The following is an 18,910-nucleotide window of genomic DNA, read 5'->3' as shown; positions in this document are numbered from 1 at the left end:
TTTCCTAGAACAATTTCCGAATGGATTATAAATAGGGATAACGGATAAGTCACGCCAAACTTTACGTAGCTGTAGCAATTGAAGAGCAGAACTTTTGGTATGCAAATTCAGATATACCCTGTAAGGTCGCTGACTTAGGGCAGGTCAAAACCAGGCCGTGGCTAACAGTGGGGGCAATTTCTGGGGAATCGTTCGAGCTGATACTTCAACGAAATACGACCAAGCCGTGCATCTCTGATATAGCTTCTAAGACAATTAGGCAATTTAATTCAGGGTTGCAACAAAAAACTATTGACCTTGGGACAGATATGAAGGTCAGTCTAAGGTCAAAACCAAGCGGCTTTGTACTGGAGTATGGGGTATTGGGCTTTATGGGATAGTCTATGACGCTCGTTTCAAATGTTTAAAGCAGAGACTGCAGCAGGCACCTCTCGTGGGTTTATCAAAGGTCAGAGTACGTCTCTGACCCCAAATGACCCAGATCAACATCTTGTTTTTGGCAATAAACTGCTTAGCGCAATCCTTGATGCTTATCAAAACAAAACAAAACAAAACAAAATCCGCAGATTTTGGTTGCCATGCCCTTCTAAAGGTCAAGCAATATCATTGATCTGAAATAACCAATAGTGACATTTTGCTAACAACAGGTATTTAGGCTCTAGGCGGCTGCATGAGGAAGTGTAGGGGCACTTCGTGCACCAATCTGAATTTCGACATTGTGTTATCTTATTTGACCCAAATGTCGCAATGAAGGAACTTAAAATTTACATAAAAGGGAGTTCACACGCAGGCCAACCAACCTTGCGAATGTTGTATACAGCTCGTTTTATTCTTAGATCACTGGAGTCCAATTGGCCCCCACCTCCCGCCCGCGCCGGAGCGCGTGGTAAGTAACCGGTTGCTCGCGCGGGTGTTAAAAAGTGTTTAAAAATACGTAAGTATGGTACAACGGCGGTTTGCTGCTTATAAGCAAGGGAATTCTGTTATGGATAATTGTGGTGTTAAATTTCTCCCTACCAGGGCTATTCGAAGCTTAGCATGTGCTCTGGTGGGGGACAATTTCGCCTCTTCCAAAGGCTTTTTTTATCACTTTCAGCACATATCTAGAGTTTGACCTGTTTGACCTCAATTGACCCGAAGACCATTACTTAAAACCCTCAAATTTTGACACAAGTAAGTTTACGTAAAAATCAATACACCCTGTAAAATAAGTGTCTCCAGCTTTCTTAGTGTCTGAGATCTCGGTGTGTTAGTGTGCCTCCCTCCCCCTCCCCCCCCCCCCCCCCCCCCACACCTGAGGGAGTGGTATTCAACTGGCCAGCTGGGCGCGTGTTAAAAAGCAAAAACATGCTTTCATTCTACCTCTCACCCTGACGACGCCTCTGCTGAGCACTCCGCCTGCCGCCGCCTGACCTCGCCCCTGACGCCAGCTGACCACGCCACTGACGCGAGCTGACGGTCGCGGCAGGTGTCAGCTGCATTGTGGAATACGACGGGCAGTAGTGTAAGTGACACATAGGAAACGATCCCTTATGTAAAGTTAACCATGATCTAGGTAGGACAAGACGCTTGCTTTACCTGATTAAATTTTCCCGCTGTGGTTAGGACTCCGTCTGCAACCGACCAAATATTGCCCAGAGGCCATCACTTTTAAATACACGCCGTATAGAGCTAGAAATTACACAGTGAAACCTGTGCCTTAAGTCATCTCGTAGAGATCATTTTATAGCTAAATCTGAGAACTCACGGTATGTCATTTGGTACCCGGATGGTCGATCCGTCTGTGGACCCTCCTTATAGAAGTAATATTTGTACACACTTGCTACTTTATTACCTGTGCTTACAAACTTGTAAATATGCGCTTTTGTGGGGATAATTTTATCCATTACGGACCTTTACTACATACAGTTGTTTATGGGCATGTGCGATGCTTCAGTCTTTTTTCCTCCTGGCAGTCTTCTTAATATCAATACCTTACGTGCGTATTTAATAACATACAATAATATGCTTATCAACTTTTGCACACAACCTATGGAAAACTATATGTTATATATATATATATATATATATATATATATACATAATATTTTCACATATGCTTCTGCCATACAAACTTTTACATACGTACTCCTGCCATATGAGCCTTTACGTAAGTGCTCCTGACATGCGAACTTCATACCTGACGTACATAAGCTCACGAGCATTGTTTACGTGCTCAATGCATAATTACTTTTCCATATGAACTTTTTTCAAAACCCTGGTAATCAAACTCAGCCGATACATTGCTTACCATCCTACAAACAACCAACAAAGCATCCATGACATCACACATACGATTCCTTCGGGATCACAGAACTCGAAAATGTAGACAGAAACTCCGCCAATCATTCAACCGGACACCTCGTCAACAGCTGTCATCCGTCCTGGTCGGCGAGACAGATTGCTCTTGCGCAACATCCGCGAACTTGTCATTGTCGTCGTTTAGACTTCTCATTTCGGCTGGATCGCCCGAGCCAGTTCAACCCATCCATTGAATGAAAGTCGACTACCAGAAGGCCGATTTGATATTTTGCCTGCGGCTCGGTTGGTCAATCCGGTTGTTACGCGGTTGTTTGGTTTTCTGCGTTCGGAGCGACGACCCAGCCCGGATGCCTTCTGCCATTGAACGGTGACCCATCGCCTCTGCACATGGACTATTCGATCTGTTACGTCCGCGAGTGTGCGCCTGGATGCGCGCTGGACCTGATGGTGAGAATCCACATGCCAATTTTAACCACTCCGGTGACCAAAACAACTTTCGGTGGTGAACGTGGAATTGTGCAAACCCCCTTTGAAAACGAAATAACTGAGATTCCATTGCCAATGAACCAATGAAATCGCAGCTTTAATTACAGATTCCCTGGAAGGCGAATTCATTAAGACATAGCTACCATTCTAATTTTCTCAAATTTTCGCATAGCGGCAGTGCAGTGTTCCAATTTTGGCTCGGGCAGTCGAACACGTGGGGGGGGGAGTTAGTGTGCACCAGTGCAGGAAGAAGCAGAAGATGGTGTTTTGTGGTTTGAAGACATACGATGATCTGGATAACCCCAGCTGGCTGCATATTTTCCTTGTCACGATGTGTGTACCGTTACGCGTGGTTGTGTCGCAAGTAACAGCTAAAGTTGCGTGACGAAGATAGCTTATCTTGACATGCCTGTCGTGTGGTATGTACACCGGCTATTTCATGCCTCGCACTTTCTAGAACCATGACAGTTTCCGGTCTCATGACCATTTTTACCATCTGTCTCTTACGGATTTTGTCCGGACCTGGAAATTTGAATAGAGTTGTGTCCTTCTCTCCTAACATATGGCCCATTGCCCAAAACGCAATGAAATCAACGCACTGAAATGCGTTGCTGACGAGAAAAGAATAAGCTAAGCTTTCCAGCACCCGTGTTTCAGCATTTAGACTCGGCGTGGTGATTTCAGCACTTAAACACCACAGCTTTTCATTCGGCTTAAATTGTGGTCATTCTAACGTCCACATGTGGCTAACGGGTTTGCAAGATTTCGGCGCAACGGCGCCTAACGACAGCTGGTACCGAATCAGTCCTAGACGGACTAATGGGGTGATACCTGCCTGCACGGTATTTATGGCACTTTGCTCATGTCAGAGCATTTGGACCCGCATTTAAATCATCGAAAGCCTGAATGCCGGTGATGGTTACACGCGAAACTCGCAAGGCCCAAGCAAGACACCACAAAACTACCTGGTGCCGGCAGCGCCGCTAATAAATACCAGGATTTTGTACCACGCGGAGATTAATTGTTGGGCTATTGTTCTCGTCTGGTGTTTAAGTACAGACCTGGTGTGTACCGAATTGTAATGCGTCATGGTGGAGGCAGTCATATCATTTTAAAAGATTTATTCCTAGCCTTTTGATTGTATGTATTTCTGGAATGAGCGTCCACACGAAGTACGACTTGTGGCGAAAGCCCTGTCCTCTCTATCTGATCGTAAAATGCCTTGTGAACGGCCGCATGTTGCAGGGAAAAGCATAGTGTGTCGCAATGCACGGCACGGCACACCCTGCTCTGTCGCGTCAGCTCGCCATCAGCGCGGCCTCTGCCACCGGCCGCGGGCCATCCCGGTCAGGGGTGTCCCCCGATCGTCTGAAGCGGTCTGAGCCACCAGCCGCGGGCCATCCCAGTCAGGGGTGTCCCTCGATCGCCTGAAGCGGTCTGTGCCAACGGCCGTGAGACATCCCAGTCAGGGATGTCCCTCGATCGCCTGAAGTGGTCTGTGCCAACGGCCGCGGGCCACCCCAGTCAGGGATGCCCCTCGATCGCCTGAAGCGGTCTGTGCCAACGGCCGCGGGCCATCCCAGTCAGGGATGTCTCTCGATCGCCTGAAGTGGTCGGTGCCAACGGCCGCGGGCCATCCTTGACTGGGATGTCCCTCGATCGCCTGAAGTGGTCTGTGCCAACGGCCGCGGGCCATCCCAGTCAGGGATGTCCCTCGATCGCCTGAAGTGGTCTGTGCCAACGGCCGTGGGACATCCCAGTCAGGGATGTCCCTCGATCGCCTGAAGCGGTCTGTGCCAACGGCCGTGGGACATCCCATTCAGGGATGTCCCTCGATCGCCTGAAGTGGTCTCGTTGCGGCCGTACATCTTCCGCCTGGTTGTAGCAAAAAATGGTGTCGAGCAATGTAATTACATCTTGTGCGGTGTGCCCCAGAGCGTAAGAAATAATGGCATGGTGTCGACCTTTTTCCGAAGAAATGTGACCATCAGCTCAGCTTCCAAGCCCCGGGCTTTCTCAGTACAGCAAATGTCTTATCTATAACGTCGTCAACCGCAACCTCCTGTTATAATGAAGGTCGATTTTTTAACCTTAAAACTCCCTCCTCATTGCGTCAAAACACCAGGAATTCAAGACCTTTCTCGTTGAACTTACTTTTAACACGGGTCAAAACGTTGGGTGCGCTACCTCTTCAAGTTTCGGGTGGCCGTGCAGTCATCAGCCTTAACCTTCTTTGTTTTTCAATTACCTTTATTTCTATTGAGAACGGCGCGCAGCCCATTTTCAGCGGCATACAGCCAGGTTCATCCTGACAGTGTATGCGTATTTTGATAGCCTCTCACGTGAACATGTCAGGTCATGTCATTCTGTATAAAACCGCCTTTTTACATCTGGGGCCAACATTTATGCACGAAACACGACACCTACTTACGTCAATCACAGCCGGTCGGCTTTCTAAGATTTTGTTCTTTGAATGCATCATATTCTAAGCTATTGTTGAAAATGCAGCTTCACATCGGTTTCAAACATGGGCACGGAACCCTCGGCATGACAAAAAGTAGAATGCACTGAACATTTTTATCTGAAGATGAAGTCGACTTCGAGACGCAGATTAAAGGAATCGGAATCCGGGAATAAATCAGCTTTCGGGAAGGCCAGTTCAAGTTTATCGGCTCTCACCAACCGATTTAAGAGAGCGATAATCCTGCATCCCTATAAATCAAGACAATCTATATCGTGTCCGTCAGCCGGGCACGTTCACGAGTCGGTTCAAACGGTTATTGTGCGTGTGCTATACGCGGACAATGCATGTTTGGTATTGTGGAAATCATCTGTGACGCCATCTTCCTGACTGCTGCTTTACAAAGCATTTAATTAGCTTAAATTGATGACCTATTTTGTAATTTTGTCCATTACAACTTCGTATCATCACTGGCGCAACTGTGACGAACCAATGTTGTTCATCTCGACCCATGCACAAGCAAGGCTGGGTGGAGTCAGAGGAGTCAACGCAGAGGTGGTGTGGGTTGGGAGGGCGGTGGGGCGATATGTATATGGTATTGTGAGCACACACATTGGTGTTTAATACCTAGGTTCGTTTCTAGGGAGGGCACAACCTTGGGCCGAATGCCCACTTATTCCAGGAGGATTTAGATAGGCGAATCATTTTTACGCGGCAGTGGACGTTGCATCAACCCAGCCTGGTTGTTGGGGCGAGGTCCAAATGAATTTCTTTGAGGCATTTTGGTCATAATTTATAGGACTATGTGACATTGCATATAACAATAAAGACATGGATGGAACATAGTTACCAAACATCTGTGCCCAGTAATTCACAGGACAAAGGTAACTCCTTGAAGCTTAATTGTGTTACTTGCATAATATAGATCTTTGGCTGGGAACCCTTTTTGGCTATAGAACTCTGAACTTCTCAAAGCATTGTTCTTGGATGGTCACTTGTGGTGATATGCTTACAAAATCTAAATGATGTGGGGGAGTGCATGTAATGGTGTACTTATCTGGTTCTGTAGGGCATGCCCATTGGGGCCAGTCACAGACAGCTATCAGTTAATGCATTTTTATTCTTCAGTAGTTTTTCTATTTGTGTACCTAAGCAGTTTTATCATTGAAGGTTCCTTGTGCTGCAAGTCCCATATATTTGGGACCAAAAGGGAATAGAATATAATCAAAATTCATCTGATGAACAAATTTCAAATTAACTGGGATATCAGTATAGACCAATGGACTTGCACCTGACAGAATCTGAAATTTGCTCAAAATTCAACTAAGCAAGCTAATATGTGGATGTGCATGCACAAAAGCTCATTCAAAAAGCTAGAGGGACTGCAGTGATTTTTGCAGTCAATGGCCAGTAGCCAGGTCTGTTGGTTCCCTTGGTATTCAGGCTGCTTGACTCATTTATGTTTGTCAGGTAGCCTTGTCACTTATAAGTATCCCACCAACAGGGCACTAGACAGTGCCCACCCAGTTCTCAAACAAATCATCCATGTCAATTTCATCCATGTCAATTTCCCATCATGTAATGAAAACATTGACTTCCTGTTATCATTACAGGTGAGGTAAAGTGTGAAGTCACATTTGCTCATTTATTGCAGATTGTATTTCTGAAGCTCACCAGAAATTGTGGCAATGATGGAGACATCAGAGACAGCAATATCAGCCAATCTCCATGCAGTCAAACTGCAAAAGGTTTGTGTGGTTGGGGGAGAATGCTCAATATGTTACATCCACAACTCTTAATGAAAAGCATGGCCCCACAGTTTTGTTCTGTCATTGCATTGACGTGGTATGGATTTATAAGCGCTGCAAGATTTACAGTTCTAGCTGTTATGAGGATTGAACTTGTGGCAGCATAATTTTTACATTGCAGCTTCAGTATTAGCCTATAAAAGACATTGCTTACTTTTTACTCATCTTTTCCATAGGAAGAATGTGAACAATGTTCAGATTTGGTAGTCTCACCTTTTTCCATCATAACACATCCTTTCCAAACGTGAAACAATTAGCATTTTGGATGCATGCACACCCAATTGTGGGCACATTGCATTGTGCCTGTGCTCTTTTTGCATTTGTCTTTCTGTCAGATGTTTCTGTGTTTCAGCCAATTAATTATTAAATAAGAATTAAATAGCAGCATTTTGTTTCAATATTCCTCATGAGCCCTCCTGTAAAGGAGTTTTTTATTTCTCTAAAAATATTATGTTTGTTTATTAAGTTTGATACATAAGGCACTCGCTTGAACATTGCGATCCAAGCTCTTGTCAAGCATAGACTACACTCTGTCCAAATGGCTTAATTTGTAAGCTCTATTCTGGTTTGGTAGCTGGACAGTTTTCCTGAAATGCTCCAACTTCTGAAATCAAATGCTGTCAGTGTCATACAAGGCCACATTGCAACTGCTCATTGTGGATCCCCCATCTTTGTTGGGAAAATCCTACACCTTACATAGGGCTTACCCCATCTGTGGACATATCCAGAATATGCTGCTGTGAGGGGGGACAACAGTCAGCCTACACTGTGGCATCTTGTCGCCCATGGGACAATGTGGCAGTATGTTCTTTTTCCAATAAAGCAATGGTGTTATTCAGGTCTTTGACCTCTAAAAACTTATTCCAGAAATCCTTGTACCAAAGGCATTTTCATAGAAACCTGGTTGTGGTTAAGTGTGGATTGGTGCCTCTGTGAGTGGCAGGGTTTGCATACAACAGAGTGCATGTGTTGGACATATTTCCATCATTTACAATGTTACAACAAAGCAGGTACCTCTGTCGATCATTCTGTCACCATGTCACGGCCTCACCATACCATCTAAGGACGTGCTGGGAAGTGCTGGTGTCTCCGCGTCGCCGCGTCACCACGCCACGGTCGTGGCCGCCGTCAGGAGCTGGAGCGGATGGAGAAGGTGCGTGAGGTGCTGCGCGCCAGCGACCAGCTGACGCAGGGCATGACTGGCATTCTGGACTCGTTCGAGCGGCGGCTGGCCAGCCTCGAGCAGACCGTGCTGCCCGTCTACCACGAGACGGGCAACCTGCAGCGACGCAAGCAGAGTAGGTGGCGCTGTGCGGGCTGGGGGGTGCTGCCTGTCTACCATGAGACGGGCAGCCTGCAGCGACGCAAGCAAAGTAGGTGGCGCTGTCCGGGGTGGGGTGTGCTGTCCATCTACCATGGGACAGGCAACCTGCAGCAACGCAAGCAGAGTAGGTGGCACTGTCTGGGGTGGGTGGCAGGGCAGGGCAGGGCAGGGCAGGGCAGGGCAGGGCAGGGCAGGACAGGACAGGACAGGACAGGACAGGGCAGGGCAGGGCAGGGCAGGGCAGGGCAGGACAGGGCAGGACAGGACAGGACAGGACAGGACAGGACAGGGCAGGGCAGGGCAGGACAGGGCAGGTTGCAGAGGGGACATCCGAGGATGCACTGTGTGTGTATGTGCGTGAGGGGGATTGTGACGCTGTACAGCCATGACATTGACATATGTGCACAAAAGGTGTGTTTGGGAAATGCATACAATTCAGTACATCAAATGGGATCACTGTCGTGGAATTGGCATTGGCTTGCACTGACAGGTGTGTCATTTTTATAAGGTAATCATGGGGATCGTCTTAAAAGATGGCTCCTTTCCTGCATGAATGTGCATGTTTTGTTTTTGTTTTTTAAAGAGGTTTGAACGTTTTAGCTGGATGGATTTCTAGAATCAGCGTTGACGCAGTGCTTGCTGCGCAAACACTGTAAGCAGCGCATGGCCGATGGTAGCAAGCGCATTATATAATAATCCGAACCCTTTGATTGGATGAGTTTCTGAGATCAAAGTCGACGCTAAGCATTGGCTGTCGTGCTCGATCCCCACTATTTAGTTATGAAATTCCGTGCCAAGGACGGAATGTTACGGCGAAAATTGAGCATTTCGCGATGTTTGGTATGGTCTGTCCAGCGCTTCCACCACCTTACCTTCAGGGTGGGGCTGCCACCTGCCAGAGGCCCTACCACTCAGGGGCCAATAGCGAGCGCCTAAAGCGACTGGCGCTCGCCCCGTCATGGAATCGAGAGGCGACGCTCTAACCGACAGAGCTATCGACGCGTGCGCATGTAACTGTTGTCCTGTTTCAGACGTTGAGAAAACGCTGAGTCGTTTCGATCACGTCATATCGTACTACAACGTCAGCAAAGAAGTGGACCCGATCATCCGCAATGGTAACAGTTGGCAGCGTGCAAGTGTTTTATGACGTGTCGGGGCTCGTTTTGTTGTGTGCGGACGCCCGGCGGCAGCACTGGCGCCTCACGGCGTCTGTCGAGGTGCTGTGTCCGACCATGCACCCCAGCTACCTCGGTGGGAGGGTGAATCATTGCCACTGGTTTGGGTCGCGACCACACCAATGATCTGATGTGCTGACCCCTGACCGGACTCCTGACCCGAGCATGGTCTGACCCCCTGACCTGACTGGCTCCTGCCCTGACCTTGACCTGGCCCTTGACCCGACCCCTGAGCTGACCTGTGCACTAACTTATGATGTGAGCCTAACCCTGCCCTAAGTCTGACCTCTTTTGTGTTGTGTCTGTGAGCTCCCTAGTCCCAGTCACCAGACAGCTTCCCTGACCCCCACGTGCACCACTGACCCAGCTTGCTCTGTCTCTTGTGCTGATCCCCTGGTGGAGCCTCATCCATAACCTAGCCTTGACCTAGTCTCCAATCAGTCTAGTCCCTAGTCCCCTAGCCAGCCCTTACTTGATCACTGTCCTGGCCCATTACAAGATAGTTTATATAACCCCTGACCAGACCCGTGGTTTGACCTCGCGCTGACCTGACGCGTGACCTGACGGGCAGGTCCGGCCGCGACCAACACGGAGACGTACCTGATGGCCATGGCGCGGCTGCAGGACGCGCTCACGTTCTTCCAGTCCAACAACTCGCAGTCGGTGGAGCTGGAGAACGTCATGCTGCTCTTCACCACGGGTCGGTCCCTCCCCTTCTCCGTACCCTGCCGTTGTCACGGGTGTCGTTAGTGATGTCAATAGTTCTCATCGGCGTTACCACCACCGTTAAATGCGCGTGGTGTGTCCAGAATGTCTCTTTGCCCCAAGTGTCTTGTACAAGCACGTTAAGGAGCAGAACAGATAAAGAAAGCAGATTTATTTGCATCCTGCATTGCCACTTTGCGGCACTTTCTCGCTCAGTCGCTATCTTTCCCTATTGATCCAGACGGCGTCGGTTTGTAGTACAACGCATTACTGATGGCCGCCAGCTGTTGACTTCGGGACTTGCGGTGGAATGTTTTCTCATGCGTCCTACGCCGCAGTCGCCATGAAAAATTGGGACGCAAAGGTCCATGATAGGTGGTTGAAGGCGCTGTAAAGTGAAGACAGCTGCGTATCACGACCGGCCAAGGGCGCTGGCATCACCGGCTTTGGGGTACCTCTGCACTCTGCTGGCGGTGAAAGCAACTGATATGTTGTTTCTTCTGTATTTTTCTTCCTTTACGTGCTCATTGCTTATGTGGCGCGATGGCAGGGTGCTCAGGAAAGGGCGGTGTCACTTCGGTTCACTCGAGCGTGGGGGCGGGAATGGCTTGGCGTGCGCTGAAGAGCAACCAGCTGCATGTGTGCCTCATTACCGGGCACCCTTCGCCAATGTATGGCACGTCCGAAATGCCGTGTCCAGTGCTCGACGCCGCACGAGCCTCCTCATGCTGAGATCATGTACAGGTATGGAGCTGCTGAACAAGGAGTTCAACGACCTGGTGTCCAAGTACAGCAAGCAGCTGCAGCCGGTGGCAGTTCTGGACCTGCTGGAGAAGGACGACGGTCAAGGTAGGACCTCGGTATGGCCAGGGGTCGGCCGGGTCGAAGGTCAAGGGCCCAAAACCCGTCCTGTTGGGTGTCAAGAATGTGATATAATGTCCTGTCCTGACGCTTCCGACGCCTATTATGCCCCCTCCCCGCACAACGTGTGGTTTGCTCCATTGTCTTGCCCTGATCCCTGGCATTCTGAAATTTCCGTCCGTTTTGTCAAGTTCGAGGCTGTTAGATGCCGGGTTAACCGCTGTCCGGCTCGATGCTGATTGGCCAATCCTCAGCGAGGGGAGGAGAAAAAGGCAGTGAACCCCAAGATGTGATTGGCCAGTCCTCAGCGAGGGAGGACAAAGAGGCAGTGGGCCACGAGCTGTAATTGGCCTATCCTGAGCAAGGGGAGGAGCAATAAGCATAAACGCCGAGCCGGGGGTCCAGTAGTATGAAAGACATCAACGCCCTGCTGCAGAGTGGTGAAATATTGTCACACTGCGCTGGGTGCTGGCAGAAGTCGGCCACGCACTCGCTTGGCCGCTGTAGAGGTGGGCGCTATGTGTAGTGATGTGCGACAAACTGGCAGGTGCGGTGGAGTACTGCCCCGCCGCCTTGATCAGGGATGTGTTGCGCGTGAAGAGGACTGAGTCGCGGCCGGTCTGCTGCTGGCGGCAATCGCGAACGCCAGGCCGATGAAGCGTCGTGCTGTGGCGGGCGTGGGACTTCCCTCTGCGCAATGGCCACGTGCGACCGACCTCATGCGCTCACGTGACCCCGCGGCCCGGTACCAGAAGCCGAGACAGTGGCGCCGCCTGACCGCAGCGGCGGGGCGCGTGCGCCAGGACCGCGCGGCTGGCGCGGCCGCCCTGGCCCAACCCGGCCGTCAACCGAGCCCGACCGGCCGGCAGGACCGCCGTCGGAGAGCTACGTGTTCGACATCCCCGAGAACGTGATGCTGGACGTGCGGCTGATCGCCAACTGGCTCTCCAGCCACAACAGCGACGCCTACATGAGCTCGTACGCCCGCCTGCGTGCCGGCATCATCGTCCGGTGGGTCACGTGGTTCGGCCGAGCAGCCGGCCGCCCCATCAGCTCTGACGAATTCGTTTTCTTCGGTTGATGGGTTGTTCATCTCAGTGTCTCGCATTACGTCGGGGGGGGGGGGGGAGAGGGGCTATGTAAATGGGCCGGCTCCGTGTCGCCGCTCTGCCATGCGCTGCCACGCTGCTTGACCTCGACCGGCGCCGTCCCCTGCCCCCTGCCACGACCCCGCTTGTGACCGCTGCCGCCCTGCCCCGGCCCGGCCGGCAGGACGATCCAAGCGCTAAAGAAGCACCACAAGTCCCGCAGCAACACCAGCGCCAAGTCGAGCGACACGCAGTCGCCGGCCGGTCTCGGCCAGGTCAGTCCGGGGTCACATGTAGCGCAGTCACACGGTCAGCCTCGGTGGCCTAGCCGCGGCCGACCGTCGGACCTTGGCCCTGAGCTTGTGACGTCACACGACCCGGTACGGTTTAGCCGGTCTTTCCGTGACGGTACAGACTCGTAGCTCGAGCGGTGCAGACCAAGCGGAAGAGGTGCATGTCTCCGCGTGTCGGGAATCGGTGTCGCTCTGCAGGTGTCCCGATGTGACCTGACCCAGCATTGGCAGGGGTTAGACTGACAACAGGATGACGTCATGAGTGATGACCGGCCCGGGTAGCCTGTCACAGATGTCGCGGTCACGCGCGGACCTGACGTCATGAGTGATGACCGGCCCGGGTGGCCTGTCACAGATGTCGCGGTCGCGCGCGGACCTGACGCCGCTGGGCGGGGGCCGGCCGCGCGCGCCGCGCAGGATCGCCAGCCGGCTGGAGAAGAAGGCCAACCGGATGCTGCAGCGGGCACACAAGTCACTGTCGCAGGCTGGGGTGCAGCTGGGCACCGCTCCATCCCGCACCCAGCAGGGTCAGCGTCGGGGGAGGGGGTGGCACCCACAGCAGGCCGGTGTGCAGCTGAGCACCGCTCCGTCCCGCACCCAGCAGGGCCAGTATCGGAGGAAAGGGGCACCCACAGCAGGCCGGTGTGCAGCTGAGCACCGCTCCGTCCCGCACCCAGCAGGGTCAGTGTCGCGGGAAGGGGGGGAGTGACATCCGCAGCGGGCCGGGGCGAGGTTACGTGGACTGCGAGGCCAGCTGCAATGCTCAGCGTAATAAGCGTAAAGCGCTGTAATAGGCGAATTGGAGGTGACCCTGCGTGTTATTTCTTGTCCTTGGGTCTGTTTGCAGACGTCCTCCCACATAATCATGTCTTAACTTGGCTTCTCCGCGCGCAGACGGCGGCGTGAGTGGCCGAGCGGGCAGGCTGTTGGCTTTGGATCGGAAGTTCCGCGGCTCGATTAATTTTCACAGACGTTTGCCACCATGGTGTGAGGTGACTTATGATATTAACAGTTAGATAGTGCCCAAAAATAGCGTGGCCCCTTCGCCCCGACAGACCACTTGGAAGACCTGATTGACGAGCACGAGGTGGACGCGTACCTGACCACGACGTCGGCGCTGTTGCGCCTCTTCAGCTACGAGCTGGCGCAGCTGACGCCGCTGGTGCCGCAGCACCAGCTGAAGCGCGTCTTCCAGGCCATCATCCAGGACGCGCTCGATCTGGTGGTCCGCGATGGGGAGGTGGGTCCGGTCTGGTGTCGCCCCGCGGCGGCGACAGTGTAGCTGTCGTAGACCACCGTTAGTGGGGCGTTTGTGAGGCCAAAGATCCTTTAGAGAGGCAGAGACGGGTGCGGATGTATTCCTCGGGTATCAGCAGACATCGGGCAGGAGAAACGGGTGGTCATGGCTTCAGACGCGACGCCAGATTTTCGGCGTCATCACGCCTTAGGCCACCAGCGGTGTTTTAAAGCTGTTTCCTGTACTGGCTGAGCACTGCTAAGCTATGAACTGGCACGGCGACCCGTGACCGCCGCACACGTGACCCCCTCAGGTGACGCTGTGACCTGTAACTGGTGCGTACTTAACCCCTTCGGCCGACCGTGTTCCCATGAGCGCCACACACGTGACGCCCTCAGCTGACCCGGTGACCGGGGATGCCCGCAGGCGATGGCGGGCCGGGCGCGGCGCAGCATCGCGCGCCAGGACTTCGCGCCGGTGCTCAACCTCTTCCCGTTGGTGTCGCACCTGATGGCGATGCGGGGCGACTTTGAACGCACCCTGCAGGGCTGCGATCCCACCGTGCGCAACCGCATCTCAGGCATCGTGGACGTCCTCCACCAGACGGTGAGGGCCGGTGCAGGTCGGAGCCGGGCTCGAAAAGGGCTAGGGCAACCGGCACGACTCAACTGGCTGGAAATCTGCGCTGCGGCTTGATGTCATGAGGTCGAGTCCGACTGGCGGCGGAGCTTTTAGTTTCTGTGATAACCTCGGTGAGAGGCTCATGAGGAGTGACCGATGTAATCATCATAATTCCAGGCGGACCATTATATGGGGATGTGTAATCAGTCTGAGGAGTCGTCTTATATAGCGAGAGATGGATGCCCTGCACGGCTGGGTACCGTGGTGGGGTACACCGGGAGGACGTTGTGATTCACCACCCGTGCGTACCAACCTGGCCTGCGGATAGCCGGCTGCAGCCCCTCTGTCTGTTGGCGTGTGTTCCGCCTCACCGGACGCCCCTCCTGCGCAGTGCGTCAAGTCGCTGGACGACTTCATGGAGTGGGTGATGAACGACCCGGATCGGCAGCTGCCCCGCGACGGCACCGTCCACCAGCGCGCCTCCAACGTCGTCATGTTCTGCGACCAGCTGGTGCGCGGCGGGCGGCGGCGGCGGCTGATGTTCGATCGTCACCGCTGACGCCGGGCTGTGACGGCGGGAGATTTCAATTATGATGTCTGACAACGGGTTGACTGACAGCATTAACATGTGAAGTAGTGACTGACTAAGTCGACATTTGCCAACAGTGACTGACTAAGTGAACATTTCACAGCAGTGAAGGACAGCAGCGGTGTGCTGGTGATACAGTTATTATCTGGTCGTTTTTTTCTTCTTTGTTTATAAATGTCACAGTTACCATGCCGGGTGTGACCCTGACTGTAAGTCATTGCTAAGCAAAACTGTTTCCTTTGCCCAGAGGTCTTCGGCGTATCATCCAGCCAGTGTATGACGCCCGAGGAGACATTATGAGTCTGATTTGGCTGGCGGCCTGGCTGGTCGGGCTGTGTTTGATGCCCTGCGCAACATGTGCCGATCAGGGGCGGGCAGACTGACTGTACTTGTGTTGTCACGGGCGCTGCCGATAATCTGAACCTGACCTGGGCCCTCACCCCTGCCGTGATCTCGACCTGGGCTCTGATCAGGCCTGACTCGGACCCTCGATCCAGCCGTGTCCCCGACTCAGGTTCTGCTCAGACCTGACTTGGACCCCCGCCCCAGACGTGACCCAGACCTGGGCTTTGATCAGACCTGTCTCGGACCCTCACCCCAGACGTGATTCCGACCTGGGCTCTGATCAGACCTGACCCGGACCCAGGCTCTGATCAGACCTGACTCGGACCCCTAACACAGCCGTGGCTCCGACCTGGGCTCTAATCAGACCTGATCCGGACCCTTACCCCATCCGCGTCCCCGACTTCTGCTCTGATCGGACCTGGCCCGGACCCTCGCCCCAGGCGTGGCCTCGACCCGGGCACTGATCAGACTTGTCACTACTGAGATCTGGCCATTAGTGACCCTGACCTGACCAGCTGCATCTCTGATCCTGCCCCTAGCTGTGCCCTCGACCCTGGCTGTGATACTGACCGGCTGGTGTGTCAGGTGGAATACACGGACACGGTGGGCTGGATGCTGTGCCAGCACGCCAACTACGACATCGTCACCACGTCGCGCGTCGACAAGAACAAGGCGCTGCTCGGCGTCTACATCAAGAAGGTGCTCTCGGCGCTGGGCCAGTCCTTGGCGAACGCCTCCGAACAGTACAGGTGGGTCCGCACACGGTCTTGGCTCGTGAACGTTGGTGTCCATGACAGGCGTGTGTCTTCGTGGGACGGGCACAGGCGGCGCGGTCGTCCCCGATGGATCGCCGTGGTATGGCCCCGCGGCTGTTGATCGACAAATCCAATAACGCTGTAATATCGAATTGAATGGATGGGGAATTAATTATCCAATAAGTTAAGTGCAATTAATGATCATTTCGGGGAACCATGAAAACGTTCAAGATCGTGGCGCCCAGTTCTCATGTCATCCCAAATCGCAGCATCCAGCGTTGATGACATCCAAAATGCGTTCACTTCTTTACCCATTGGCGCAGTCCATGACATCCAAGCTCGCAACCTCCAAAAGTCATAGCTTGCAATGTTCACAACATGCTGCACCCATCCTCAATTATTACGCCAATGCCGGGACGGGTAGCGTGACTAACTCGCACCGAGGTGATCGGTCAAAATTTAGTCACGGGCAGCATTGAAACCCGGGTCTCCGATGTGACGATGTTTGTGCCACTACTCACTTTTGAGTTAGGATTCGCTTCCAAGGTGTGACGTACGCCCCGTTTAACTCCTCTGTGCCGCGCTGAATGCTCTTTCTGGGAATGTTGACATGGCCCTCTGGCGAATCACTGAAGGTATGATATTCTGATATTTGACGAATGGTTTGTGCTGTGTGTATACTATGTGGATGAAAGACAGCTCAACTGACCAGTCACTTAACCTTGATCGAAGTCAGTCTGACCCGCGTTGGTTTCAGTGGCCGTAACTTGACCTCACCCCGCCTTAATCGACCTTGTGTCATCTGGTCCGCCCACAGCTCCGTGTCATGGCCTGGCCGCAGATTCTCAGTGCTGACCTGACCTGACCGTGCCGACAGTGACCCGTATCTGCGGGCGGTCTTCCGGCTGAACAACTACCACTACATCCTGCGGTGTACGCAGCACTCGGGCCTGCTCGAGCTGGTCTCGCTCTCTGAGCCTGGTGCTGAAGGCGCCTACAGCACGCTGATTATGGAACAGAAGCGGCTCTACTCCCAGAGGTGGGGCGCTCGAGAGGCCCAGCGACATCCTGTGGCGTGTTTGCGGGGTGCAAGTGGTCGGTTAAAATGTGTCATTTGGGTTGGGGTACAGCTAAAGTACACAATTTCAGACTCCATTCAGAAAGGCACCGCGTCACGCAAGTGGGATGGCTTGTCCCTCGACTCTGTCTGACCTCATGGCCCACTTTGACCCCGTAACCTCCGACTGACCTCGTGACCTCCGTGTCGGCAGCTGGAGCCGCGTGCTGCAGGCCATGACGTTTACCGAGGACATCCCGTCCTTCCGTCTGGACATCGACAAACTCTCGGACAAAGAGAAGCAAGCTATCAAGGAGAAGTTTGCCGTGAGTTTGACACGTCGCCATACAACTGTGATAGAGAACGACCTCGCGACACGACCTCGCGTACTACCCCCTACCGCATGCCACTCCACGGCACGTTCATTCCGCAGTCTATACCGCATACGACTCTAACGCGAAACGGCGCAGATTACCGTGGGATCTTCTGCCACACAGGGGCTTAACGGCGGGCTGGCTTTGTGCAGCAAGTTCTGCAATATCCTGAGTAGCCGTCACGAGTGACAAGTGAAAGGGCGTAGCGGAGAGCTAAGCAGCGCGGCCGCTGCGTGGCTGTTTAATAGGATCGCGTAGGATCTAGGTGAAAGCCAGTTAATGCGCAGAACGTTTTGTTATAGAAATCCGAGCGCGAAGTGAGCGTTGACGACGATGCTCTTTAACGATCGGTAACGCGGCCGCCCCCTGAGCCGCGCACGCCAGCCGTCGCTGTTGCAGCAGTGCACAGGCCGCCGCCGCCTGTCCGCAGGCGTTTAACCGTGAGATGGAGGAGCTGTGTCGACTGCAGCGCGAGTACTCCATACCCGACGTTCAGCTGCGCGAGTCGCTCAAGCGTGACAACAAGGAGTTCGTGCTGCCGAAGTACGCCAGCTTTTACGACAGGTGAGGTCCACGGCTGAACCATATGCCCACGAACTAAATTCGCAGGGATGAGTTCTTATGACGCGTTTACTATCTGTGCGGTGTCGTGCTTACTATATGACGCCTTGGTTCCCAAAATATTGCATAATGTTTACGAAAAGCGATATTCGCATACGCTACAAAACCTAGAATCTAACGGGTGGTTGCGTCTTTTTCCGTTCTGTGTGTACACGGCAAGGGCATAGCGGCCTCCCCCTCCCCAAAAATGTGGCCTTTGGTGGACAGTCTGACCTTTGTGCCACTTCCAGATGGACGTGTCCTTTCGATAAAAGGGACGGTTTTGCCCCTTGCTCCTGTGTATATTTTAACTAGTCAACCAGGAGCAAAGCTCTTAATTCTCGCGCTCTTTCAGAACACTCAAAAATGATATGATTGCTAATCTCTTCAGCCCGTCGTCGGGTGCTCATAAGTGCTACAGTTTGAGACAGTGGGGTGGCCCGTAAGATCCATATTCAAGCTGTTACAGTACTGCCTGCTAAAAATTACGGCGGAGCTGGTGCTGATTTTGATATATGCCGTTCGTCCCCAGATACGGCAGCGTGACGTTTTCCAAGAACAAGGACAAGTACGTGCGCTACACGCCGGCGCAAATCTCAGCCATGATCGATAGCTTCTTTGACACAGCTGCCTAAGTCGGTCGCCAGCTGCCAGGAGTCCACCTGCGTGCGCTGGAGTCGGCTCGAGTCGGCCGCCGGCTGTCAGGAGCCCACCTGCGTGCGCTGGAGTCGGCTCGAGTCGGCCGCCGGCTGTCAGGAGTCCATCTGCGTGCGCTGGAGTCGGCTCGAGTCGGCCGCCGGCTGTCAGGAGCCCACCTGCGTGCGCTGGGG

General features: G+C 53.0%; 1 protein-coding gene across 1 annotated transcript; it reads left to right on the top strand.

Moving 5' to 3' along the window:
* The first annotated feature begins 5,864 nt into the window (after nt 1-5,864).
* On the top strand, nt 5,865-18,910 carry LOC119113595 (exocyst complex component 7). Its single transcript, XM_037237886.1, has 17 exons — nt 5,865-6,132; nt 6,903-6,996; nt 8,189-8,354; nt 9,412-9,495; nt 10,127-10,255; nt 11,005-11,109; nt 11,991-12,132; nt 12,394-12,484; nt 12,858-13,029; nt 13,558-13,742; nt 14,166-14,345; nt 14,752-14,871; nt 15,880-16,043; nt 16,927-17,088; nt 17,321-17,432; nt 17,911-18,044; nt 18,613-18,910. The coding sequence occupies exons 2-17, from the start codon at nt 6,937-6,939 to the stop codon at nt 18,713-18,715; spliced, it is 2,109 nt and encodes a 702-aa protein (XP_037093781.1). The 5' UTR covers nt 5,865-6,132; nt 6,903-6,936; the 3' UTR covers nt 18,716-18,910.

The sequence above is a fragment of the Pollicipes pollicipes genome, unplaced genomic scaffold, assembly GCF_011947565.3.
Source record: "Pollicipes pollicipes isolate AB1234 unplaced genomic scaffold, Ppol_2.1 Scaffold_7262;HRSCAF=8765_pilon_pilon_pilon, whole genome shotgun sequence".
NCBI classification, from domain to species: domain Eukaryota; kingdom Metazoa; phylum Arthropoda; class Thecostraca; order Pollicipedomorpha; family Pollicipedidae; genus Pollicipes; species Pollicipes pollicipes.
The sequence above is the reverse complement of the archived record's forward strand: the minus strand, read 5'-3'. Positions and strand labels throughout refer to the sequence as shown.